Source organism: Cyprinus carpio, chromosome B11 (assembly GCF_018340385.1).
Source record: "Cyprinus carpio isolate SPL01 chromosome B11, ASM1834038v1, whole genome shotgun sequence".
Classification (NCBI taxonomy): domain Eukaryota; kingdom Metazoa; phylum Chordata; class Actinopteri; order Cypriniformes; family Cyprinidae; genus Cyprinus; species Cyprinus carpio.
The window spans coordinates 13,793,360-13,821,356 of NC_056607.1; the positions used below are offsets into that span (position 1 = coordinate 13,793,360).

Genomic DNA, 27,997 nt, shown 5'->3' on the forward strand with positions numbered 1-27,997 from the left:
TTTGAATGCAATAAAAAATAAATTAAAAATCTGTTTTTGAACGAATCAGTGGACTGAATGATTCAATGGCTCGCTCACTTGTCGCCACCTACTGCCAAAACTATGTAATCTACGGAAAGAGTCACTAAATATTCTACAACATGGACAAATACTGACAAACAGAGTGATTCAAGTCCCAGTGCTGTTCTGAATATGCTTTTTCAGTGACTTACAATACATTACCTGGAACTCAAATCCACAATGCAATTAGTTTAGCCTGAAGAAAACAATAAGAGGCTGTGAGCTACAAAAACATGTTTTAGTTCCCCCTCAAACCACAAAACATTGTTTTTTGCTTCATATAGTTACAAATCAACAAGAAAACACTGTCATTTATTGTGATTTATTTTAGCTATAAAACAACATAGAGTGCTATACATTAGGTGGAGGTTATTAGCTGGTAATGATTTTTGCCATGAAATTCATTCCTGGACCGCTGGCTGTGCTTCCTGGGGGGAGACGGAGCTGTAAGGTGGGTCACAAATCTAGTGTTGTCCTCATAACTTCCCTGACCAACTGGCTCGCCGGTCTCTGCCAAATGACTCAGCTGTCCCTTCCAGGCTCCAGCCCATTGCTCGCCAGAATAATGCCACAGATAACAGCTCCAACAGAGGCCATTCCTCCATGGAAGCCACCCGGCCATCATTCAAACTAGCAAAAAAAAAAACAGGGATATAGAAAAAAAATGATATAAAAGAGGAGTGCAGATGTATTTGCCTTTCATCAACATAAAACAGATTAGTATATAAATGATTCCGTCTGCTATGGAAGCTTTTGTGATTGATGGATGAGGAGCAGATTGTGACTGAGGCATCCAGACCACATCTCAACACAGTCCACCCTTCTGGAATCAATTCAGCTAGCTCAGGGTATCGTGTTCACACACAGCCTCGGTTTTGTGCCCAATCAGCAAAGTAACTGAAGCACAGCATTAAAAATTAAAGAATCAAAGTATTAAACTTACAGAAATGTATGGCATACTGTAATTGATCTTTTAAATCTAAAAGGAAAATGCAGAAGAAGCAGACTTTCTGCTTTGTGTGGTATTGCTTTAAAATAAACGGTGTGATTGATGCCTCTGCCATGCTTCAGAGAGCATCCCTTCTTCTTCTGTGGATTCGATTTACTCGAAAATTTACAGAGCAGGACGGGTCTTACTAAAAGATGATGAGTTGGATTTACTGAGACCTTGAGTGCATGAGGATTTTTGGTGTTAACATAATCATAAATTCACTGATATTCAGAGTGAATTGGAAAGTGAATTAAAGTTAAAGATAATTAAAGATGAAAACTGCACCTTTTACAACCAATTACTAATCTTAGTTTTTTTCAGACCCAAGGAAAGAATAAAGGTGCTTTCACTGAACAATGAAGACAATGCTGCCATCTGCTGATCAAAGTAGCCATCTTTATTTTAACTGCAAACACAGTCTGGATTTTGAGACACACACACACACACACACACACACACACACACACACACACACACACACACACACACACGTGGTGTTTCCATGTTTTATGGGGACATTCCATAGGCGTAATGGTTTTTATACAGTACAAACTGTATTTTCTATTGCCCTACACCTAAACTTATCACAGGAAATTTTCTGCATTTTTAGATCTTTAAATATATATATATATATATATATATATATATATAAACTTCATTCTATATGATTTATAAGCTTGTTTCCTCATTGGGACCTAAAAAATGTCAAGTGAGGCAAAGCGCACACACACTTGTAGAGGTGCAAGTTAAAGGAAAAACTTAAAATCTAATTGAAAGAGAACAACTGCACACTCACTTAAGCATAGGCTATTAGACCTATCCTTGTGGGGACATTTGGTCTCCATATTCTGATAAACACTAGGTACACACACACACACACACACACAGAGAGAGAGAGAGAGAGCGAGAGAGAGAGAGAGAGAGAGAGAGAGAGAAAGCGTTTGGTTGGAAAGCATTTGGTTTTTCATTTTTTATGTTTAATTTTTTATGTTTTTATGTCAATAATATTTATTTATGTTTTTGTAAGAAATATAGTATATTCATCAAGGCTTATTTGACCAACAAGTACAGTAAAACAGTCTTTTTTTTCATTACTCCAGTCTTCAGTGACACACGATCCCACAGAAATCATTCTAATATACTGATTTGCTAATATTTGCGAAAACCCTGATACAATTTTTTTCAGGATTTTTTGTAGCAAGTTTAAAAGAACAGCATTTACTTGAAATAGAAATATTTTGTAACATTAAAAATGTCTTGACTGTCACGTTCATGATCAATGTAATGCATCATTGCTGAAAAAAAAAGTAAACTTTTGAAAGGTAGTGTACACAGATTATGCAAGATTAAACAGCAAAAACAGTTTATTTTAAATTGTAATTTTAAAATTTTAACCTTTTTTTTTTTTTTTTATAAAAATGCAGCCTTGGTGAGTATATGATTTTTAGCCTCAACTATTTATAGCATTCAGAATTTTTAACAGTGAAAGCAGGAATCGGACCAGCTTAGCTTCAAGACGTGTTATTCGTCTTCATCTTATTGGTTGGTTATATATTTGTATATAAAAGAAACACATATTTATGTACAGAATGCTAAATAAAAAATGACCACAATTTACTCTTCTTCTTTGCCTTGATATATTTTTCCCACAAATCGTCACTAGATGGCAACAGAGTACCTTTTTTGTGTCGTTTGTTAAAAAAAAAAAAATCTTCCCCTCTCTCCACCATCTATTTATTTTTCTTTCAGGGTGGCAGATGGCATAATGAAAACAATTTAGTGCCAGAGAAGATTGGATGAAGCTGCAGGGCATGTGTGCTGTGAATACATCTGGAGGGCATTGAAGACTGTAGTATGTGACAGGATTTCTCTCTCTGCGCATGTTCCCGGCCGAGTTACCCAACGACCCAGAGTTCACAGTGTTAAGTAGGTCAACTAAGCAGGTCAGAAGTGACGCTGTCGCCTCTAGAGGAAGGCTTTATCATTCTTCTGTACCTCACACTGCACAGTTCACGGTGTTAAATAGGTCAGTCTCAGCAGGTCACACACAACCATGTCGACCGTGGAGGAATTTGTTCTCTGAAGTGTCTCTGAAGTGTGTAAGTCTACATATATTAATGTAAAGTTATTTTGTACCGCAGCCTAAAATGAAATTTGGTGTTAAGGGTTTTAACCTAAATATGATCACCCCCCTCCTAAAATTTAAAAGGGAGCTATATGTTTTTATGTACAGTATACAGACCCAAATTATACTATAAAATATTATGTTTTAAACTACTCAGGTACTATTAGATGCATTTATTTATTTATATTACATTATATACTTTTGTTGTTTTTTTTTTCCTAAACCTTTCCATTTACCCCCTAGCACTCATTTCATGTACAAAGACCCAATTTATATTGTAATAATTAATATTTTGAATGTGTAAAATATTATTAGCAAAATAATTGTTTTCCCCAGTTACTAAAGTACTGTACTGTAAAATGTATTTATTTATAATAAATAATAAATATTTTATTTAAAATATTCATATAGCCTATTTATATATACAGTATATATATAAAAAAATCTAATTGTTGCAAATATATTTTTTCATCATTTCCAAGGACCTGCTAGCACTCCTTTGCAGCCCCTTATACAGACCCAGTTTACATTGTAAAAATTAATATTATGAATGTGTAAAATATCATTTGAAAAAATATTCCATTTGTATTTTTACATTATTGTTTTTCCTTCTCACCAAAGAACTGTACTGTTAGATGTAAAGATAATAATAATAATAATAATACATTGTATTTGTAATGCATCTTTCGCGACTCAAAATACTACATGTATAAAACAAAATAACAAATCAAGTTTAGCTCAGATTCAAAATTATATATATATATATATATATATATATATATATATATATATATATATAATATATATATATATATATATATAAATAGAATCACAGTAGTAAATCATAAATTAAAAACTACTAAAAAGATGCATCTTAAGAAGTTTCTTAAAACAGTCCAAAGAAGCAGCGTTCCTAATAAATGCAGGTAATGAGTTCCATAACTTAGGCGCATTATAGAAATGGTTTTTAATTTACAACGAAACTGATACCAAGAGAGACAAGCAGCAGAGTGGCTAGAACGAGTGGGAGTGGATAGAGTAACCAAGTCATAAATGTAATCTGAGCCAACCCATGCACTGCTTTATAGGTTAAAATCAAAGTTTTAAAATCGAAACATGATTGAACCAGGAGCCAATGAATTTGCTGAAGCACAGGGGTAATGTGATGGCGTGAGGATATGTAAGTCAAAATGTGTGGAGCTGAGTTTTGTATATGCAACTTCTTAAAGGAACTTGCTGGTAAACCCACAAATAGGGAATAACAATAATCAAGCCTTGATAAGCTTCTCAGCATCAGGCCTAAAGAAAGGGTCTAATGCGAAAATTAAAAGTCAGCTGAGCATCAAAAATCACACCTAAATAACCTGGGCAGGAGATATTTGTATCATGATAAATAAACATTTATTTTATTTAATTAATCTCATTTTAAACATTTATTAATATATTTATACATACACACACACACACACACATTTTTTTTCCCCCGGACCCTATAACATTCCCTAGCGGCCCCTCATTTCTAGCATAAAATCTAATGTTATTGACTTGCAGACACTGAACTAAAATTTGCATTTGCAATCCTTCTTAGAATATATCTATCTATCTATCTATCTATCTATCTATCTATCTATCTATATATATATATATATATATATATATAATATATATATATATATATAATATATATATATATATATATGTATGTATGTATGTGGGTCAAAGACGAAAAAGGGTTTAAGGATAAAAAAGTGTTATACTGCTTTAAATTTGTTTTCCTGAGCAAAAAATAAATATCATACATTTTTTCCTGATTTACAGAAGAGACCCACTAAAATTTCATTCAGTGTAACAATCTTGTCAGGTATATTTACAACAAAAATCTATTTATGACATATTACAAAACTAATCACTTTCACCCCAAATACTAATTAGTTGTAATTTTACATTTTTAAAATTTGCCACTATCCTACGTTTTGCCCATTGATCAGTAAGAATTTTTTACTCATTTGACATGTACATGTCAGAATAAGCATGTTCTTTGAATTTTTACATAAATATTGTGTTACACTGAATGACAATGCTACATTATTTCAACCAAATTTTGACATTTTATTCTCCAAAAACTTATTTGAAACCTTAAAAGTAGACACTTAACTAACATTTAATGTGCTTTCTATGGACATAAAATCACTTTTGTAAAAAAATTTTTGATGTGGACATCTTAATGTCTTTGACCCATGTATATATGAAATGAGCCTTAATAGGTAATACACAAATCACACTGCAAGTCACTTTCTGTTTTCTTTAACACCAATAGACATCTTTTGTAGACATCCTTTTTAAAATGCTTTAATAAGTCCCTTACCTTGGTTTTTAATGTTTCACAAGTGCTGAACACTGGCATATTTTCATTCTCATATAGTTTCCATTCCTCTCCATTTCTGTCTTAGGAAAAAAAAAAAGATAATTCAGTTGAACATCATCACAGTACTATATCTCCCTTTTCTCTCTGGCTGGCAAATTGTGTGTGTCTGGGACAAATCTGCAAAGCATTTGGATCTCTGTTTTGCATTAACTTCCTCCACAGACCTTCAAAAGGCTCAGGTCTTTGGTTAAAGTTAGAGATGTGCCGATGATCTCTGGTAATTGTGGGGTGGAGGAGCTCCAGATCATCTATCTCAGAGCACCATCAAAGATCTTTCAGGATTTAAGTGTTTAAAAATATTGGCTCTCAAATGGAATGTGCTTGGAAACAGCAAATGGCAGACGTCTTGAAATAGGTCTTAATTTGCGCCTGTGTGTGTATCCTAATTCTGTCCATGATGTACAGTGAAATGGAAACAAATACATTCCCTGTGGCTCTGTTCCACATAAAGCCTGAAGAGCATTTACTGCTTCTGTTGATGACTACTGCTTCTGAAATGAGAATTGACCATTTACAGACCTGGTAGCTCGTTGGAATTGGTTTTTGCCTAAAATAATTATGGAAATACATCCAACTGCTCAGTAATTCACTTAAACGGACTATTCAAAAATAAACATATTGTGAATAATTTATGCTTTGAATGTTATATTACATAAATAATGACTGTGTTCTACTGTACTGTAGTGTATTATTACATGCATACAATTTTATCATGACTGGGAAACCTTTTTGCAAAGCTATTTTCTTTCTGCTAATGGCAAAAAGGCAGGCCTGGAAAATTCTTGTGCACCGCTGAAATTTTTATTTTTCCACATTCGCATGCATTTATACAAAGTTTTTTTTTTTTTTTTTTTAAATCTAATTCTAAACATATTTAAATAATATCTTCACATACAGCCTTTGTATTCGTTTTTATTTATATGTTAAGCAATTCTAACATAGCATTTCTAGGTCTTTTTTATAATGATAATCATCATCATCAACATTGTCATTAATATATAGTGGCTTTTCAAAAGTCACTGTATACACAACAACAACAAATAATAAAATTAATAATCAAAATAATACGTATTTCTTAATATAATAATATCTATTTACAGAAAAAAAAAATCTGAGAATTTGGACAAGAACAAACTGTGTGATTTTAAAAATTATATACTGTACATGTTGGATAAGTTGCACATTTTGACCAAAAAAAAAAAAAAAAAGAGCAAGGGAGTTAAAACAAAAAAAAAATAAATAAACTTACCTCATGAATTTGTCTTATATAAATGAGTTTCATTTCAAGCAAATGTCCCGAGATAAATCCAAGCGCACACTCCAAATAAACATTTAGAGTGCTTGCGAATTTGGGCTCAGGTCTCCATATGTAAGCAGCTGCTCTCTCACACCGTCTCCTGCAGTCTGAATCTACACTTAGACAGCAATCTGGCAAAAAGCTTCCACACCTGACCAGTGTTCATGTCATAACTGTCCTAATGATGAAGAACTGTGAAAGTGACCTGTTTAAAATGGGCTCATAAGTCTTTTTCAAAACATAATTGCAACATTGAAATGTTAGTAAGAAAAGGAGCGTAAGATCACAGTAAACATCATTTATCATTTATATAAACGTCAAAGGAGAGTAAGATATACAGTGAACATCATTTATTTAGAACATACTAGCTATTAATTTATACTAGCTGAATTTTAAGAAATAATTACAAAATAAAAAATGTCATAAAATATTACTTTCAAAATAACATTCCAGTGCATTTAACAGCAAATATATATATATATATATATATATATATATATATATATATATATATATATATATATATATATATATATATGACACATTTTAATAATCATAATCCTTAAAACAAAGATTAGTTTAACTGAGATCCAAATTTGAAATGAGATAAAGACTTTGGTGAGGTTTGTTCTTGAAAAAGGAAATAAAGGAACATTTTAAGAATATGTAGATATTTTAAGACAACAAATATGCTTAAGAAAATATATATATATATATATATATATATATATATATATATATATATATATATATATATATATATTTAATTCAACCCATATTATTTTTGTAGTATTTTTACAGATAGAAATATCAATATTTACATGAATTATTACTTTTATGGCATGAAATGAAAACTTAAAGTAACATCAGGGGCAAGACTTTTCTATCAAGGCTATCATACTTCTGTTTATTTTTTCACACAACATGATTTTAAATGAGTAATATTTTCCTGGTGTGAAAAGCCGTCATCGTGAGCTCAAGTGGTCTTTTTGAACTGCTCACACTGTAACAATTCCCTGTAATGGTTCATTTGAATGGCGTTTCTAATATTTTACCGTATAATGTTTGTACTGACAGAGTGCAAATATGAGAACTGTTAGGGATGTGGAAGTAAGTCTTCCCAGCGTGGGATGATTCAACTAAAATATACACGACCAGAGCAAAAGCCAGAACAAACCATCCGCTTTTACTTGTGATAGATGGATATTCACAGTATGACGTGGCCATCAAAATCACCCAGACGTTTCAGTGAGCTGCACACGCCACGGCCTGGGAAGCTCACTGATTGTACTTTGATTGACTTAATACTCTTTTAAATATCTGCAGATCACATATGTGGAACAATGAACATTAGCGGCCATTCAAATAAGAGAATCGCAGGGCGACACACATGCCCACTGTTTACACAGATCTGTACTTTCCGTATTTCTTTAGCATGACCACAGCGTGATCTTTTAAAAATGCGATTCAAAAGCAATGATGTGTGAGCTCAGACTGTTCCGGTTAGCAAGCGCCACCGGCGTCACGACCATGAACGAAAAAGAAAAGAGCGTTTCTATTAATCTAGATATTTCACGTCGAGTCCGGTCACTTTCATGCGCGTTTCCAGTGAAAGATGATCGTCGGGGTTTTTGGTCGTGTTCTGTTGAGGGTCTGGCGCTGGTGCTGTTCCCGCTGAGCCCGTGGTGGCAGTGGTTAACAGGGCGTAAAGGAGGGGGAAAGCAAAGGCGGTCGGGATTAGACGAGAAGAACTGTTGGATTGCCAGCGGGTTGCGCACTGAACTCCTGAACTCCCACTTCTCCTCGCAGAGACGGCGTTTTTTTCGCATGCCAGTCTCGGCGAGGTCAGCGAGAGGTCGTGGAGCTTTCACACATTGGCCCGTTAACGAGGCCTCCGAAGCAGGGCGAGCTGTGAGGAGACACTGGGATCCGGTTGGAGGGAACAGCAGGAGGGGGAGCGCAGACAAACCCAAACACCCCACAGGAACATCAGCACAAAAGATGCAGCATAAAGGCCGGTCCTGTGAGGAATGATTTGGGGCGTGCAAATGCCTTCAATGTGAACTTTGTAAAAAAGGTATTTTAGTTTACTCCTGTCTTCAGGGTGATTTAACCTCAGTTTAGAAAGTTGGTGAGACTGTAATGACTGGGAAAATAAAACAACAGGATATTTAAACATTTAAAGTAACATTCCAAGCTCAGTACACACACAGAAATCGCTAGTAATTTCACAAACGATTACAAAGAAACAGCAAGGACGTTGAATTAAGCACGAAATTGTTGAAATTGAAAGCAGAAAGTGTTTTCTTGTAAAATGCACTACAATAATTTTGTGACTGGCAAACTAAAGAGATAATATAATTAAACTATTTATAATTATAAACAGTTGTGGCCATTAAATGCATTGAATTCATAACAATAAGGAACAAAAGATCAAATTAAAAGATTGGTGACTAGTTGCTACAGGCAATGATGGGTTTTTGTACTTATTGAGGAGACTTCTTTCCTTGTCTTGGAATCAACAGAATGGTTGTGAGTCATTATTGTGGATTGTGTAGTTACTGGAATAGGACAACATAAATATGTGTCAATTGTCTTCTTGATTATAGTAAATGTATCTACTGCTTAAATGTATAAAAGGGGGTAGGCATCAAGAAGCTTAAGCTTCTGCCTACTCCTTTTGAGCATCATATCCACGTTTTTTTTTTTAATTTACTTATTCATTTGCGAATGTATCCTTCTTTAGTTTTGCCTACTGTGCTGAACCTTGTTATTATGTAGAACTTTGTGGAACCCAGATGCTCAAATAAATAAAGAGGATGATAATCTTTGTTTTATTTACCACTTTACTGTGTAAGTTAAGCTCTCCTTTTTTCTTTTTAAAAATTGAGGTGATGTTGAGGCACTTACTACACAAGTGAACGAGGCCAGTCTTTGGAAACTGTAAAAGCAATTATTTTATACAAGCACTTACATTACAGTCCAGAATAGATAATGCATTTTAAATTAGGCTAGAATTAAAGCTGTTTTAATTATATTTGTATGTTTTTCCACACTAAAACCAATGCAGATTGTTTTACTTTTTTTTTTTTTTTCGCTATTCTATTAAAATAGTATTTTAAAGGGACAGTTCACCCAGAAATTAAAATTCTGTCATTAATTACTCACTCTCATGTCGATCCAAACCCATAAGATCTTCTTTCATCTTTGGAACACAAATTAAGATATTTTTGATGACATCCGAGAGCTCTCTGATTTTCCATAAACAGTAAGGGTCCTACCACGATCAAGGCACAGAAACATAAAAAGGACTAGTTAAAATGTGACATCAGTGGTTCAAGCATAATTTTACAAAGCTACAATAATATTTTCTGTGCACAAAGAAAATAAAAATAACTACTTTATTCAACAATTTCTTCTCTTCCGGGACAGTCCATTATCCATTACTGCCATTATCGACCACTGATTTCACATGGATTGGACCATTTTGACAGCGTCCTTATACTTTTTATTTTAGTTAGTGTAGAAAACAAACAAACAAACTAACTAACAACAACAAAAAAAGTCAACTGTCATTTTACAATAATTTTTTTTTAATATTTTTTAAGGAAAAAGAGGGATGTGTGGAAATGTATTTTTGTGGTAATCATTATTATACCATAAAAGACATTTTGCCAGTCATGTAACAGAAATATTATTGGTCCATGTGAAAACAGATCTATCGTTCATGATGAAAATGATTTCTTTTACCTTTAATTTACTTTAATTATTTTCCTTTTTTTTTTTTTTTTTACATTAAATAGACATTTTACAATCTTTTTCAATCAATAGTTTTTTTTTTCTTTAAAGAAAATAAGTGACAAGTGGTAAACAACATTAGGCCACAAACGCTGTTGACAGAGCAAAAATGTATTGAACCTCAATAGTTCTTTAAATATTTTGTATCCACTTTTATCTGATGCAACTTACAGTGTATTCAGTCTATAGATTTTTAGTATAATGCATTCCTTGGGAAGTCAGCCCATGATTTTGGCAGCACTGGTACAATGTGCTATCAGGAAAACAAACACTGAGGCTCACACACACACAAACCACAGAACGCTGCATAACAGTTGTATCTCATTTCATGTTTTAATGAGGAGAGTCAAGTTGGGCTTTTTTTCAATTTTTAGAAAATAAACCAATAACAATATTACAAATAATGAAATTGTTACATCATTCACAGGGTTACAGTCAAATTTACATTTTATACAGTGAAACAGGACCTCCCATCTCCGTCACAGTGGTCCAGGTGGGCAGTGCTCTATTTCGGCTTGCACGCGAGAGAGAGGTCTGCCGCCCTGTAATGAAAAGCAGGGCTGAGAGACATGGGGACGAATGCACTACTGCCTTCCTAACACCAGAGGTTGCTGTGGCCCTACAGGCACTACAGCTCTGTTTTGGGAGCCATTTTCTATCCAAGAACTTCCCACCATGTTTGGAGGATGCAGGCAGAAATATGAACCAATGAGAGCGAACCAGAGCCAGCTTGTATTTACGTTCACAATCGCACATAATCATCATAATAACGGTTTTGCATTGGTATTACGCTCCGGCAGTAGCTGCGAGCATATGCTGTTCACAGCTTGCTGTCACCAGCTTTCAACAAAAAGCTTTAAATGGTGCACGGGATCACATTTTTGCTCGCCAGAAGAAACATTTGCAGTTCGCATGTCCACATAACGGCAGCTTTTTAGCTATTTTCACAAGCCATCTGAACCAAAAGGGTGCTGAGTTTTAAAAAATGCCCACATACCATCTTTCCCAGCACTTTGTATGAAAAAAAAGAGCTGTGTTGTGGTAGAAACTATGCGTTTAAGGTGATAATCCATGTGAAAAAAACAATAAGAAGTGCTTAAATCACTCAGCATGACATTCTTTCACACTCTCGACGCCACGTCTCATTTGTCTGTGGTCTACGTAGTGTTCTGTGAAACGACAAATGAGAGAGGGAGATGTATGAAGTAATTAGTCCCCTACCGAGAAACAAACTTGAGCGGTTAAAGATGCAGTGGAAAAGCAGAATTAAATAAGACCGCCGTGATGAAATATTTCTATGTAAATACAGGTTTGCTGAAGAAAATGCGTGGCAAATGTCAAGCATGTCATAATCTTTCAACATACCAATATCTTAAAACAGAAAGGCTCATTGGTCGTTAATGTTCCTTCGGATCTCTCACTGCAAAGTGCCAGAAACTCATGTGATCATCAGCGCCAAGCTGCAAGAAAAGCTTCTTTTTGCAAATAGCGCAGGCCCGTGAAACTGTACTTATGAAACGACACATTTCATTGGAAGGAAAAGAAGATGAGGATCAGGAACACAGGATATCCCTTCAGCACTGGATTTCATTCAAAGCTCTGTTAATCCTGTGCTGTTAGGCTGATTTAAAACACGCTGTAACTTGTGGGCAGCACCTCTAAATATTGCTGAGCTACTGCCATGAGAGTCTCAACTTCTGCAGACGTACAGCAGCAATGTGTGTGTGGATCCCGGAATGTGTGCTGGAGCTTTGAGTGACAGTGATTGTCCTTGGAGTGTGAAGCAGAAGCGGTGTTATTCTGAGGAAGACGAGGGATTCAGAACCTTAAGTCTCACAGTGCAGCAGTGACACTGAGAAGCCATTAAATATTGAGAGGATGTGCTGGACAGACAGGTAAAGGCGGCTGCTGGCACCATCTCTGCTCAAGTTTTATGATGCGAGAACATTCCTCACTCTCAATCTGTCTCTCACCTCTCTGACTCGCTCCTTGTCCTAACCAGCTGAAAGCGACTGAGGTGTCACATATGGCATATATATACCATGAAAATGGATGATTTTAACATGAATTAATTGTTTTTGTCCATAAAGAATATTTTGTCAACTGCAAAACAGAAATAACAAAAATGTATTTATTTTGCATAACTGTTATTTTAGTTAGTTTGCATTCAGTTTTTAGTTTATTTTACACTATTTTATTTTACAATCATTTTATGCCCTGCAAGGGATAGAACATAATGTCTATTGCTTAATTTTCATTTCTATAGCAGCTTGATAGCCTCACCAACGTTACACTATAATTCTTAATTTTTGGGTCAAGATTTATCTATTTTTATAAAAAAAAATTATTATTTATTTAAAGAAAATTATTTATTTTACTCAGCAAGCACACATTCATTTGATAAAAAGTGACTAAAGAATAAATGTTGTGTAAACATTGTTTATCGAAGATTCCAGAAAAAAAAACGATCATGTTTTACACAAAAGTACGCTGTTTTTGTTCAGTTTTTGTAACTTAATTTTTTTTATTTTGAGTAACAAATCAGCATATTAGAATGGTTTCTGTAGAATAATGTGAACTGAAGATGGAGTATTGGCTGCTGAAAATTCAGCTTTAACATCACAGGAATAAATACAATTTTAAAATACATTAAAATGAAGGTCGCTTATTGTAATGTTTTACAATGCTTTCTTTGTTGTATTTTTGACCAAATAAATGTAGCCTTGAGAGGCTTGAGAGGCTCTTTTTTGACTTTTGAACAATAATGTAACTGCATATTAAAATTTGGCTGTGATTGTGCTGTGCGGAATTTTTGCTTTCATTGTGGATGGACAAATTCCACGTTGCTGGTTAGGACAAGGTGTTAAGCCCAGATTAATTTCCTGTCTCCCGGTATCCTCCTGCTGGTGATAAATAAAGTTACCAAAACTGACTGAAAAGCTGAGAGCTAAAACTTAAGGGCCATTTAGTTTGTCAAGCTCTAAGGAAAGTAAAATTCTTTCATCTTTCTGGACACAGAGGAAAGTAGACATGGTCGTTTCTCAAGCCTTTATCGCTATGTATTTCAAGACTTCACACCTGGGATGGCCTGTCTGCTGAACGTTGTGTTTCATGTCCAAACACTGAACAACAGAATCTTCATTCTAATGGAAGCATTATGTAATGGGAAGAACAGAGAACGGTCAACACCATCTGATTAGAACTTAATTAGCACTCTGAGATTCAGCCAATGGAGCTTACCTACAATGAACTGACCTCACAGCACTGCATGGTTTTTAACACAGATGCATGTCAACCCTGAGGTTATGGAATAAAGCGAGCCCCTCCTCAGCTGAGAAAGAAGTATATTGTTAACCACAGTGACTGTAATGCTGGTACATGGACGTACATGCAAGTGCAAACACACAAACACACTCGCTCACACACAGACACTCCAGCATGGACGAAGATGCCTCCGGCCCATTCATCTCTACGGCTGATTCTCATCTCTCAGCCAATCCTAGTACAAAACGAAAAGGCCCAAAATAAACATCGACAATAGCGACTCTCCATTCAGTTTCAACAATACATAAAAATAAAATAATATGTACACTAAAATCCAACACAGTTTTGAGACACACCTCTCTGAGGGGGGAAGTTTCTGCTTTGAATATTATTATACAGAGTTTTATTGTTCTTATGTCTATGGAGGTGAAAGATCTCAGAGAGCATCGTGGAAGTACCATACCATGGAAACCTATACACACTAATTTACAGCTGATATTGTTCGTGGTTTTTTTTTGTTTTGTTTTGTTTTTTTGTTTAAATGTCCTATGAAACTCCAAATTTAAGCTTGGCTCTAATTGGTGAATGTAACCTGTTCAAAAATGTCATACAGTACAATAACAATATTCTCATATAAAACTATGCTTCACAATGAACAATCACTTCCCTGTTATGAAAATGTCCTCTAACTGCATACTTTATCAGATATTAAAACCCCTAAACACCTTATTATAAAACATCTTTTTTTTTTTTTTTTTGTAAAGAAATGGTTTTGGTGGCAAAAATATAAGCATATCAACACAGTGATCTGCTAAGTGTATCAAATCCAAGCTTCTGGTGAAATCATAGTTTTGCACCACATGTGCTCCGTAGCTCCATGTGCTCCATTCCATGCACACACACACACACACACACACGGCAGGGATCCAAACATAAAAGTAAAGTGTAGATGATGTGAAGACCACACCATACGTGCACTCGGGGTCCTTCTCTCTAAGCAGTTCAAGGAAAGAACATGCAAAAAAAAATTGTGGGGGAGAATATCTTATGCCGTCTTTCAAACTAAATCATCTTAGCCCATGACAAAAAGGAGGAAGAATATAAAAGATGACCCCCTCAAGTCATATACGCACACACATGAAAGAAAAACCATCAAATGTCAATGTAGATCCATCTAATACTGAAACTAAATGTTGGACTACATCAGGTTTGTACTGACGACCTCACAAGTGCATCTGATATGTACAGGACAAGGTACAAAGGGATGATGCTCTATTTGGCAGGCTCTTATGACATCTGTAAAATAGTTATTTTTTCTCCCCCCAGCAATAAGGAATCTGCACCACAAATTCAACACTGTGATAACTATTTTGACTTTTTTTTCTCCGTTTGTCTGTTTGTTTATGTTGATATAGTTTAAACTGCAAAAAAAGTCTTATATTTTTCTTCATGGCAGTATTGGCTGCCAAAAGGAAGTTCCATTTCATGGTGTTCACATACTTTTCCCTCGGCTGTCAGCGAGGGGAGAGGGATTAAGGTCCCGCAGGTTTTCCCCTGTGTATCCATTGAGCAGACAGTCAATATTTCTATTCAAGATTTTCCTAAAATATTAGAAAGAAAATCTCAGAAGCATGTATTGTGTGGTGTGTTTTTTTTTTTTTTGATCTCCTGTTTCTTCATTGCCCTTTTAAAGGGTAGCCTTTTGAGTCAGTCCAACATATTCAGTCTACAATTTTACACAAATCTATATATTTTATATAGATTCCTTGTGTTTTCATAGCTTTAAAAATTCTTTACAAAAACTAAAAAAAAGAAGAAGAAGACTTAAAAAAAGAATAAACTGAATAAAATGGAAGGAAAGTAAGAGGAAAAATCAAGGGAGGTAGGGGGCGGAGCCTATTGCTGGCAGACTGATCGGTCATCCTGTGATTGGTGGCAGCTAAAGCTAAACGATCAGGTGTTGTGACCATATTTTCCAGACGCAGCTTTCCCGAGTCGAGCTCATTAGGGTGTCTGGGAGTTAATGGGGAATTCAGATAACACAGATGGAGAACGAGAGTGTTTCGGAGGAGGGGGCAGGTGGATATCCTAGGTGGTCCAGAAGGAAAATCAGGCTTAGGGTCTGTAGTGGCTGCCCCATCCCTTCACGTTGGCCCTCCGCCTCCTCCTCTTGTCCTCCTCCCAGTCTAATCGCGTGGTCAAACCTCTACCGATTGGATCTGGTTCATCTGGGCCCTCATCATCTGAACGCTGTTGAGGATCTTCTTCTGATGACCCGCTAGTGTCACTCCGACCCTGAGAATATCCCTATGTACAGTACACACAAACAGAAAGAGGCAAGATTAAACATGAGCACTTAGAAGCAGATACCATAAAGCTGTAGTAACAAATTTTTATTCACTGGCTTCATCACATGATGCCAAAGTAAACTGAGCATGTTAGTTCAAGATTGAGTAACCGGTAAATTTCTTTATCCCTATCATCCTCTGTTTGTTGCACAATCCAAGCGTCTCTGAAACAACAACTCTTCCTTTGTTTTCATGTCATGTCTGGTTTGCTCAGGTAACAGCTGAGGTGAGGAGGGGAGAAGAATCTAAGTATACATTTCTGTGGCTCCCATTTCCACTGTGACTGACAGTCAGCAACAAAGATGAGAAAATATATCTATATTTATTTTTTGAATTTAAATCCATACAGTGTCTAATCATTGAGAGATAATTTCAGACTGCAATTTATAATTCATTTTGAAAACAACATAGAGGATAATAAAGAGACTCAATAGTAGGGCTGTCCCTTAATAGCCGATTAACCGTTGGTCAACGAGAAGAGGCTTGGTTGAACAAAATTGTATTAGTCGCTTAGTCGCAGAAAAAAAAAAAATCCACAGGAAGTGGTGAGGTCACACAGTTCGTGACGGACAGATCATTAATGGCTGTTATTTGTGGTAGTACATCAAGCAGGACATCCAAACACTCACACATTATTCATTGACCTCAAATATGGCTTATCATCTGAAATATGTTAGTAGCAGCAGCTTAAAATGGCCGTTCAATCTAATGTTAACCTATAAAAATGTGCACTATTCAAGTGTCTGTGTGGAGTGTGGAAGCTGAATAGTATCATGCTCACTGCAGGACAGATGGAGGTTCCAGAGCGCTCACTTGCTCTTAAAATTCTCCGTCATTTTTGGTTATACAGATAAGAGTAATACGTCCTTTGAATATGTAAAGACTCTATGTTTATGTGTATGCACTCACAATAACAACAAAACATTGTGCTTTTGTAAAATAATGAACGCAAACAGGATGTGCTTTCTGCCATCTCGGTCTTCCGTGTATACTTGCCTTACAGACATGAAAAATATATCTATAGAGAGTGAAATGTCTACTTTCAAATGAAACAATTCAAATGGAAAACAAATATTTTCCAATTATGTCATCAGTATGAAATATGCATACATCCAATACTGCGAAAACACTAGTTTATCAATAACTTATTAAAATGTTAATGCAGCCTCCTTACTGTTTTTCCCAACACATTTATAATTAGTACTTCTGTTGATGTGCTGTGGCAAACTTTATATGTGTGTTTGAGCGCTTACAAGGCTATGTCGGCAATTAAAGGCTCATTATTATGATTTACTATAAATGGTCTATTAATAAACGTGTGATTTGTCGACTAAAAGTCAACAAGAAAAATCTTTAGTTGAGGGCAGCCCTACTGAATAGTACAGCTACATAATAAATAAATTCTGAAACTGAAACTAAATGTTGGTCTACATCTACATTACACCTCACAAGTGCATCTGATATGTACAGTACAGGACGAGCTGATGCTCTATTTGGCAGGCTCTTATGACATCTGTAAAATATTTCTTATTTCTCCCCCTTAGCAATGAAGAATCTGCACCACAAATTCAACTCTGTGATAACCATTTTGACTTTTTTTCTAGATTTGTCTGTTTGTTTGTGTTGATGTAGTTTAAACTGCAAAAAAAAATTCTCATATTTTTCTTCAAGGCAGTATTGGATGCCAAAAGGAAGTCCCATTTCATGGTGTTCACATACTTTTCCCTCGGCTGTCAGCGAGCTGTTTCTTCATTGCCTTTTAAAGGGTAGCCTTTTGATTCAGTCCACCATATTCAGTCTGTAAAGAATCGTCGACGCGTGATTCATCGACTAATGCTTAAAATGAATGACTAACAGTTGACCAGAAAAATCTTTAGTCGAGGACAGCCCTACTGAATAGTACAGCTACATAAACAATCACACTGAAACTGAAATTGCGATATGGCCTTGTGCATGTATTATTATACCTCAAAAGGCTGTCATTTTCAATAAATGGTAAAACTTTACAATTAAGTTCAAGTTTTTAACTCTATTTAATGTTTTAGATGTTATGAACTACATAAATACTAATAAATGACTAATAAAGGATTTCTACTTTTTCTATTTTAATACATTATAAAATGTAATTTATAACTGTGATTTCAAAGCTGAATATTCAGTAGCCATGACTTCAGTCTTCAGTGTCACATGATCATTCAGAAAGCACCCTAATATGCTAATTTGCTGCCCTAGAAACTTTATGCATTGTTAATGTTGAAAACAATTCTGTGGCTTGACACTTTTGTGGAAACCATGATACATTTTAGAATTTATTTTTAATGAAAATCAAAATACAACATTTATTTGAGATCTTTTGCAACATTGTGTGTTTTTGAGCAATTTAATCCATCCTTTTCGAATAAAAATATTAAAGTATTAAAAAAGGCCCCTACTGACCCAAGCTTTTGAACTGTAGCACAATTTAATATAAAATATTATATTTTATACCATAGCGTACAGCCCTAATAAATAGACAGAGAAGCTTAGGGCAATATAGAGCAAATCTTGGTACTGACAGTCAGCTCTATTAGAGTCAAAGATCCCCTAGAGGTTCTGCTGACTCAGTGATCAAAGAGTGGCTGTTTTCCAAACTGTTCTCTCTCATAGGTATAGCACTTACTCCATGGTCATCTGGGAAACAAGGTCGAAGCTGGTGAAGTTGCCATTGGCGAAGTTGTCTTTGTACTGGCCCATCTTAATAGCATCCAGCCAATCATCCACAGTGTTGAAACTAGAGAAGTCGGGCACGCTGCGGTCAAGCAAGGGCAAATGCACACTGGAAGGGCAATGAGAAAGAGATAGAGAAACAGATGAGTCACAATGTATGCAGTAAAAATAGTTTTTAACCACCAAGTACACACTACAATCCCCCCATAGTATACATGGTACATTCCTAAAGTATAGGTGGTTCACATTTATTTGGCATATTATTGTCAATGCAAAAAAAAAAAAAAAAAAAACCTAAATTAAATCTTGTGCATATTTTTGGCAATTGTGACACACGTGGGAATATTGAGCTATATTATTTCTTAGGTCAATATAATTCAATCTCTGGAGAGGAAAAAATGAAGTTAGGGAAGAATTTAAGTGCAAAATATCCTCTGCCCTGCTTAATTCTTATTCTTCAAAAAAAATGCAATTAATGTCCCCAGATGAGTGTACTTTCTAGCAACACTACTGTAGCGTATTAGCCTCCAGGCAAAAAGAGCTGTTGAGAAGCTCGCAAAACCCAAGCCTTTCACCATCAGCGTGATGACAGAAGAAACTAGGCCACTTTACATTTGTCCACAAGAATAAGAGTTTGATAAGAGTTTTGCCCACTATTACTTCGTCTCCCAGATATACAATTGTTTCAAGTTTATGACTGCCTAAAGCCTTTAATAATGATTTGATCTATCAAACCTAGTTGATTTTATTTACGTAGCAATTCAATGCCAAAAGAAATAACTCACAAACTTTACAGCATCAATAAAGTCCACCACAGGTAACAGAAGTACATTGACCAAAGACTGAAAACATAACAGGAATCGTTTAGACGAAGGCTGTTTAAAGACATTTTTATTAAGGTCATATTCCATTTGGTTTTGTAAACATGCCTTGAAGGATGCAAGTGAGTTGGGTCTGGCAAAAGGTCAGGCACAGAAAATTCCCCCTAATATATGAAACACACATGCAAAAGGACACATGCACACAGACATACACGTCAGTGTAATGGCGAGGATGTCAGACTAATCTAAGTACTAAATATCTTAAAAAAGAAACTTCAAAGAAAGTAATAAAATAGTTTTTGTAGCCGCATATATATCATGTAACACGGATGGATCTGCACTTCTCTCCAAACAATACAGTATTATGTATGTACAACGGTTAGACTGTCATAAGGTCATTATGATCCCTTGATGCTGCCACGGCATACCATAGTGTAAAGTTTCACATCTGTGTCTATACAGCTTTCCAAAAAGGCAATGTGTCTCCATAAACTAAATACTGTAGAAACTTGTTTAAACATCTCAGTGACTTTCTACATAAATATGATTTATTGTAATGACTATTGCGCACTACTCTGCATGAGTTAAATTATGTCAGATGAGTCAAAGTGTTAAATGCACGCCCTGTTTCAAAGCCAAGTGGGCTGCCTTGCTGTCTACAGCCTTCTAGGTAGAAGCCTAAGTGAAATGAAACCTCACTAGTGGCTGATTTGGAACACTCTACACATGACACGCACAAAAAAACTGAATTTGATGTTGGTACGAGGCTCTAATAAGCATTAACAAACATAGCTCACATATCATTTTGATGAAATATTTATATAATAATCTACATTGTGGATTGTTTGTTGTTGTTTTATCACTGAGGCTGGTATCATAAGGTGTCTAAAAAAAGCAGTGTAATATTGCTTCTAGGGCTGCAACTAATTATTTTTTATAATCACATCTGTTTATTATTTATTTGATTTGTCAGATGAAAAATATCCCAAAATAATTTAAATATAAAAATTTATTCATTTTATTTAAAACATTTTGTCAATCCTGCCCAGTGTTGTCCTCCAAACAATGTACAATTTGAAAGGAATGAAAACAAATGTAGTGTGTGTATATACTGTATGTAGGTTATTTGCAATTGAATTTTATGTGCAAAAGGGGTTAAAATTGACCACAATTTTACATTTAATTGAATTTTATCATTAATTAACACTAAAAAGGGCAAAACCATAAAGAGACATCAGAAAATTAATTTATTGCTGTTTTCCTTCTTAGTGAAACTCAGATAATACAATTTCATTATATATTTCAAAATTTGACAGTATATGTCACCCGTTTGGGGGTATAAATTACTGAAAACAGAACACTTGTTTGTAAATGCTTGTTACAACATGGTTGTAATTCCTGAATGGTTTGGAATACAGACCTAAAGTTGGTCTCTTTTTAAAGAAGATACAAATCAGATTATTTACTGAATTGAAAGCATTTAATATATATATATATATATATATATATATATATATATATATATATATATATAAAAGTTATAAAACTTAAGTGTACAGCAAAGATAATGTAGTATACAATTTTTTTATTTTATTTTATATAAAATAAATATTTTATAAAATGTGTTGCACTCTAACATTGCTATAAATTCAAAGCCATGTGTCTAACCAATTTATGGTCCAAATTTGAAGTTGATATCACAAAAATTGTGGTTCTTTTGAAATTTAGTTTGTGCACTATACCAAAATTTGGGTTACACCCAAATTCTATCGATTTTTTTGGATGCAGTTTTCTGTCACAAATCAACCATTTTCTGTCATAATATCACTTCTATTACAAAACAGTTACCAAATATGGAACCTTGACTGTCAGACCTTTCCAACTATATGTATGTGACGAGAGGGGTGGGACCCAGAGCCGTGGGAATGGAGGAAGGCCGGTGGAGTAAATGCTAATGCGCGACACCTGTGCCACTCACCGGTCTCGAGTACCACAGAGGAGCTCCGGAAGGATAAAAGGAGGAGTGACAACAGTGTTGGACGAGAGAGGACCAGGCCTGTATTTTTTTTTTTGTGTTTTGGTTCTGTTTGTGCTATTTTAAGTTTTGTGTTTATTTTATTATTAAAGTTTTGGTTTAAATGTTTGCTGTGTCCTGCCTCCTTCTTCTCGATCTAAGAACGTTGTTACAGTGTGTTTTGTCAAGATTACAGATTTGATTTTCTAAAACACAAGCCACAAAATCACAGTTTATATATACAGTGCCTTGCGAAAGTATTCAAACCCCTTCATTTTCTTTCCACTTTTTATGTTGTAGCCTTATGTTAAACTGCTTTAAATTTCTTCTTCCCCCCCACATGAATCTACACTATGTACACCATAATGACAAAGCAAATAATAGGTTTTTAACATCTTTGCAAATTCATTAAAGATAAAAAACTTAAATGATTCCATTGCATAAGTATTCATACACAGTTGAAATTTAGCTCAGGAGCATTCATTTTTCTTGTACACTTTGAGTGAAGTTAACCTGTGGCAAATTCAGTTGAATTTGGAAAGGCACAAATGTCTTAATAAAAGGTCTAACAGCTAAAAATGCATATTAGAGTAAAGACCAAGCCCTGAGGTAAAAAAATAAATAAAAAAAATAAAAATAAAAAAAGCAAAAACAAACAACAACAACAAAACTGCCTGAGGAGCTCAGAGACAGGATTGCATCAAACCACACATCTGGGGAAGAGTTCAGAAAAAAATTGTGCTGCGGTGAAGGTTCACAGAAGCATGTAGCCTCCATAATCCATAATGGAAGACGATTGGAACAACCAGGACTCTTCCTAGAGCTGGCCTCCTGGCCAAACTGAGCAATTGATGGAGAATGGCTTTGGTTAGAGTGGTGACTAGTGGTGTCGCAATATACCGGTATTGACGATAACCGTGATTTTCAAAGCAACAATTATCGATATCGTGTTAATTTAGTAAACTAATTTAATAATCATTAGTTAAGCACTAGATTAGTTAAAACATTTCAAAATACAACTGCATTGTTTTACTTTTTGTGATTAAAAGACAAATATTTTATCAAGTATTAAATCATTGTCTTGTTCTAGTGAACCAAGTTTCTGCATTTTGTCTCACCTTGTGAGCTAAGTGTATTGTCACACCCCTAGTGTCTATGAGCGTATTAAAGCTCATCATATTCCAAGTGTATGGCTTATATTTTTTTGTTAAGGTTAATAATTTTTTGTTTATGAAATAAATCAGTTTGAATAAGGACCCATGTACCATTTTGTTTTATTAGTTTATTTATTATAATTTGAAAGATAATAACAATATTGATTGATAAGTGAGATCTGATTTTAGTCCTTGAAACCCAAAAAAGTAGTGCAAGTCCTTGAAAGTCCTGGAATTTTATTTTGCAGTATCTGTACAAACCCTGTTTAAGTTTTTTTTTTTTTTATTGAACTGAACTGTAGTTTTCTGTAGTAAACTATATTTGTATATTTCCTATTTTATATTAATTTCATAGTATTTAATTTACCATTATTTCTTTTGAACAAAAAAAAAATCTGAAATTTAAAGTTTTAGATTTTAGGTCATCTTGTACCCTGTCAAAGACAAAGCTAACCAGCAAAACTTGATTTCAAAAGCATCCTAAATGTTACATGTGTTTGCACCATATTGTAGTGAGTAACCTTTCTTGGTATTGCTGTTTCAAATATCCCACCATAATCTGTAGTCTGAGCCTGTCAAGGGCTAATTGAATTGGCAGATGTGTTACTAGTTAGTTTCAAGGAAATTTTTTATTTTATTTTATTTTTTATTTTTTATTAAAGTGATGTTACTGACAGATGTGTGCAAACATGATCAATAGATATATCAGTTATTAAATATTAGTTGTTGCAGCTGTAGTTGTTTCCCATCTTTTGCAACACCTTCACATAAAATGTTGTCTTACATCCACTGACTCTGATCATCCAAGCGAACTGAACTCTGTTTTCCAACTCACCCTGATGAGAGTGGAGTCATGGCCTTCAGGCTGTTGGGGTTACGGATCATCTTGTCCAGGTTGTTGACAATCTGGCTGAACTTGGGCCGGTTGTTGCGGTCTTTCTGCCAGCAGTCCAGCATGAGCTGATGGAGGGCACTGGGGCAGTCCATGGGAGGGGGCAGCCGGTAGTCTTGCTCAATGGCGTTGATGACCTGCAGAGGGAGACACAGGTCTGTGAGGGTCTCTAGATGGTTGTTAAAAGGGGCGGAGCTAGATACACTTGTTGCATCCCAAGTATATTAAAAGTTTCAGTGACAGGTGACAAACGATAGCGGGAAAGAGGGATGGCTTCGGGAAATGACACAAGCCAGATTTGAACTCAGGATTCCTGTATAAGCATCACCATGTCACGTACCGACCACACTATTTAAACTATTAGACAACATAACATCTGTAACTAGTGTGTGTTAGTCTGTGGGCAACATTAATGTGTAACATTATAAGATAATCCAATGTTTAATCAGTATCAGTAGAAGTTTAATTCTTGGAGTTGTAATACAAATATTACATAATGTGTAATGCATTAGACTGAAATTCATTTACTTTAGATAAATGTAATTAATTGCCATAAAACTTTGTTTTGATAGGAGCTGTCGGCATGGCGCGAGGCAGGTGGCAGTAGATATGAGCCAGCGTCTGGGCGGTGGGGTTGTAACACTGCAGGAGACAGAGGATTGATCTGCAGTCTTCATAAATGCACTGTGATCATTATCTGGGTCTTAGGGGGACACAAGGAAGCCATTTGTCATTGGCCACAAACACACACATGATCACACTTACACAACCACACACACACAGACTATAAATAAGCAGTCACAGTCAGCTGCTATCTAAATACCTCCTGAATCAGTGAATAGATCTTGATTATAAAGGTGCTGATAACAACAATTTGGCAGTACAAGCATTTCCTCTCTGATCAAATGTGCAAAAAAGAGCAGTCTTAGTGTTACTAAGTTTTTTGGCAGTATTCAGTCTGAGTCTGGCTCCCATCTGTCCTACTCATTTCCAATCAAGCAACATCTGTCAGATTAAACATGATTAACACATGGCCTGTAATATACACACTGACTAAATTGTACATTTGGAAAATGTGCTGCAAGTTGTAACAGGAAATCAAGAACGTCACTTAAATAAAACTTAAATACATCTCCAGCAAATTAACTGTGTAGCGTCACTAAATGCGCAAAACAGATACTGAGCGTTTAAATGAACTGAACCGATGGATGTACCGTCACATCTGAATGAAACGGGATGCTTCAAGCGGCCTTGGTGGCCAGAAACTAGATGCAAGGCCATGAAGTGGAAAGCGCGAGCAGGACCCGAGTGAGACCCATCGTTCCCCAGCTCATTACCGTAGCCATTACGGCACTCCATTCAAGGCCTGATTAATTTCATTCAAGCGCCTCAAACGGCCAACCCGATGGGAGGACTGCAACACTATCTGGAACTGCTAATAAGATAACTGGTGAGATCTGCGCTCCCTCTTAGCACATTAGCGTTCACACTTTCAATTTGAAACTATTTTCATTATCTGGATCCATAATTTGCCTTTTCCCAGCCACCCAGAGGGATGCTAGAAATGGGAGATTTCTTCAAGGGCAGGCACTGTTTAACGTGGCGCATGCTTTGCATGTGAAATCATCTTTTTGTTCACCAGGTAAGGAATATGAAGTACAGGTGAATTTATGTGGTAGCGTTTGTGAGAGTAAATGATACCCTTTGACACATTACAATAAGGACACTAGCTAGAAGACACTCTCTTAACGTCACATAATGTAACCACCAAAAGCATACATTCTCCAAAACAAATACAGTCCAAACCTCTTTGTTAAACCCTGAAAAATGGGATTTCTTGACGTAAATCCTTATGTCGTCTTTGCATTCTGAGGCCAATGTGATGTGATGATCGGTGCGGCTGTTTCCGTAAAGACTGATTGCACTCATGCAGTGTTTGGGGTCTGAGGTTTGGCCTCGCATACAGCAGAGCAGCACATGGATAGATTTACGATGTGCTCTCTCTGCTGTTTACCTTAGCCTCTGATTCAACATTGCTGCACAGCATTCATCTATCAAGCGCTAACATACGGCAACCAACCAACAGCCTCTGGCATGATCATTTCACAGTGCTTCTATTGGAAAACTGTTTTATAAGAAATTGGTGGTTTTACTTAGTAAAGATGAAGGTTAAAGGAAAAGGTTATGAGGCTGGAGTGAAAATTGGAAGAATTGAATAAATTACTAAAGTAAAAAATAGTTGTGTAACTGTAAAAAAAAACAGGAATTCTGATTCTTTAATCATGAAACCTTTTTTACCAAATTCAGCATATTACGCAGCAAAACCATTTTTTTTTTAACATTGACACCAAATCAGCATATTACAATGATTTTTAAAGAATCATGTGGCATTGATGACTCGAGTAATGACTGCTGAAAATTCATCTTTGCCATCACAGGAATAAATTAAATGTATAATATATTTAAATAGAAAACAGGCATTTTAAATCGTAATGATATTTCACAATATTCCTGTTTTTAGTGTATTTTTGATCAAATAATTGCAGGCTTGGTGACTTCTTTCAAATTTTTGAATGATAATGTAAGTGGGGAGGTACGTACGTCCTGATTGGTCATGTCCCAATATGGCCGCTCTCCATACGACATTACTTCCCACATGACAATCCCGTAGCTCCATACGTCACTGGCGGAGGTGAACTTCCTATATTGGATGGCCTCTGGGGCTGTCCATCGAATAGGGATCTTCCCACCCTGTATAAACCCAAATCATAAACATCAAGTCATCTCAAATCAAAGCACAAATTTGCATGATGTTTCAAATCAAAAATTACAAAACATCTCACCAGGGCACTGGTATAGGTGGGATCCGATGTGTCATCCTCCAAAAAGCGTGAGAGTCCGAAATCAGACACCTTGCAAACTAGGTTACTGTTAACTAAGATGTTGCGGGCGGCCAGGTCCCGGTGTACGTAATTCATGTCTGCAAGGTACTTCATCCCAGAGCCGATCCCTCGTAACATGCCCACCAGCTGAATTACAGTGAACTGCCCATCGTTTTGCTGTAAACAAGTACAGAACAGAAATGGGTCAATACATAAAAATAAGTGGTATAAGTAGTGATTTTATTATTTGTTTAGCATTAAAATTTATGCAGAAAAAAAAGAAAGCACTCATATTTTTCAATGAAAAAGAAACATCATCCAGAGTTATTTCACACTAAATAAAACCAAAGCCAAATTACTTTTATAACAAGTAATCTAATGAGATTTAAGTTATAATTTAATAAATGATAACAAAATAGTGATAGTTTAGGCCTACTCAACGTTAAAATACTACTTTATTGTTTACTCTTCCATAGTTTTATTCACAAGAAAAAGACATAACAAATTTAGAGGTTTCAGTATTGATATAGGGTCTGGCCTTGATTTTAAAAACCTGTAATTTATTTTTTTAAATATTCTTATTTTATGCTGTTACTACATTAATTTGTCTACATAAGTTTGTCTATTAATCACAAAAAACCTGATTAATTATTAAAATCTTGTCTCAAAATTGATTCACAGCCCTACTTATTAAAGGCTTTTTGTAAGCGTAAAGTGTGTGCACACATAAAATTGTATTTTGCACATTCCTAGTATCAACTCGTGTGTGCTACAGTTATCTCTTCTGGCTAACATATAATCCCAAACAACAGCAATAAGACAAGAATAAAGCTGTGGAAATCACGGTTAATGTCTAGTATTCCCAGTTGGATAAGAGTAGAGACTGAACACAATGCATTGAGTCAAGCCTGGCTTGGGTTGGCTGAGCAAACACTCTGGTGAGGATTGGTAGAGTTTATGCTACGCAATGCTAGATCAGACATTCAATGATCAATGCGGGCCATGGCAAATCTTGCAGCTGTTGACCATGGTGGTCAGAAAGCCCTTTGCTCATGAGGAGGTCCAGCAGTTTCTGACCCAGCTGTGCTTGCAGCTGCCTCCATCTGCAGACCCTCCGCAGACAGCCATGAAGCAAGCAGTATTCAGCTTCTGATCAGACGAGACGAGCCCAGCAGGCGCAGTGTGGACAGACACGCACGCGTCAAGTGAAGAGAGACGGA

General features: G+C 35.6%; 1 protein-coding gene and 1 long non-coding RNA gene across 5 annotated transcripts in view; both read right to left on the minus strand.

Moving 5' to 3' along the window:
- Positions 1-284: 284 nt before the first annotated feature.
- Positions 285-7,200, minus strand: LOC122138827. Its single transcript, XR_006155822.1, has 3 exons — positions 6,851-7,200; positions 5,542-5,621; positions 285-690 (listed from the first exon to the last, which is right to left on the minus strand). It is a non-coding gene; the product is annotated as an uncharacterized LOC122138827 (long non-coding RNA).
- A 7,582-nt stretch (positions 7,201-14,782) lies between these two features.
- The window catches only part of LOC109072068 (ephrin type-B receptor 2), a 145,314-nt gene continuing 132,099 nt past the window's right edge, over positions 14,783-27,997 (minus strand). For all 4 annotated transcript variants that reach the window (XM_042734029.1, XM_042734028.1, XM_042734031.1 and 1 more), the window contains exons 12-16: positions 26,739-26,954; positions 26,497-26,646; positions 23,839-24,032; positions 18,968-19,123; positions 14,783-16,267 (exon numbers count right to left, since the gene is read on the minus strand). In XM_042734029.1, coding sequence (XP_042589963.1) covers positions 16,159-16,267; positions 18,968-19,123; positions 23,839-24,032; positions 26,497-26,646; positions 26,739-26,954 — 825 coding nt within the window. In that variant the 3' untranslated portion in view covers positions 14,783-16,158. The remainder of the gene's footprint in view (positions 16,268-18,967; positions 19,124-23,838; positions 24,033-26,496; positions 26,647-26,738; positions 26,955-27,997) is intronic.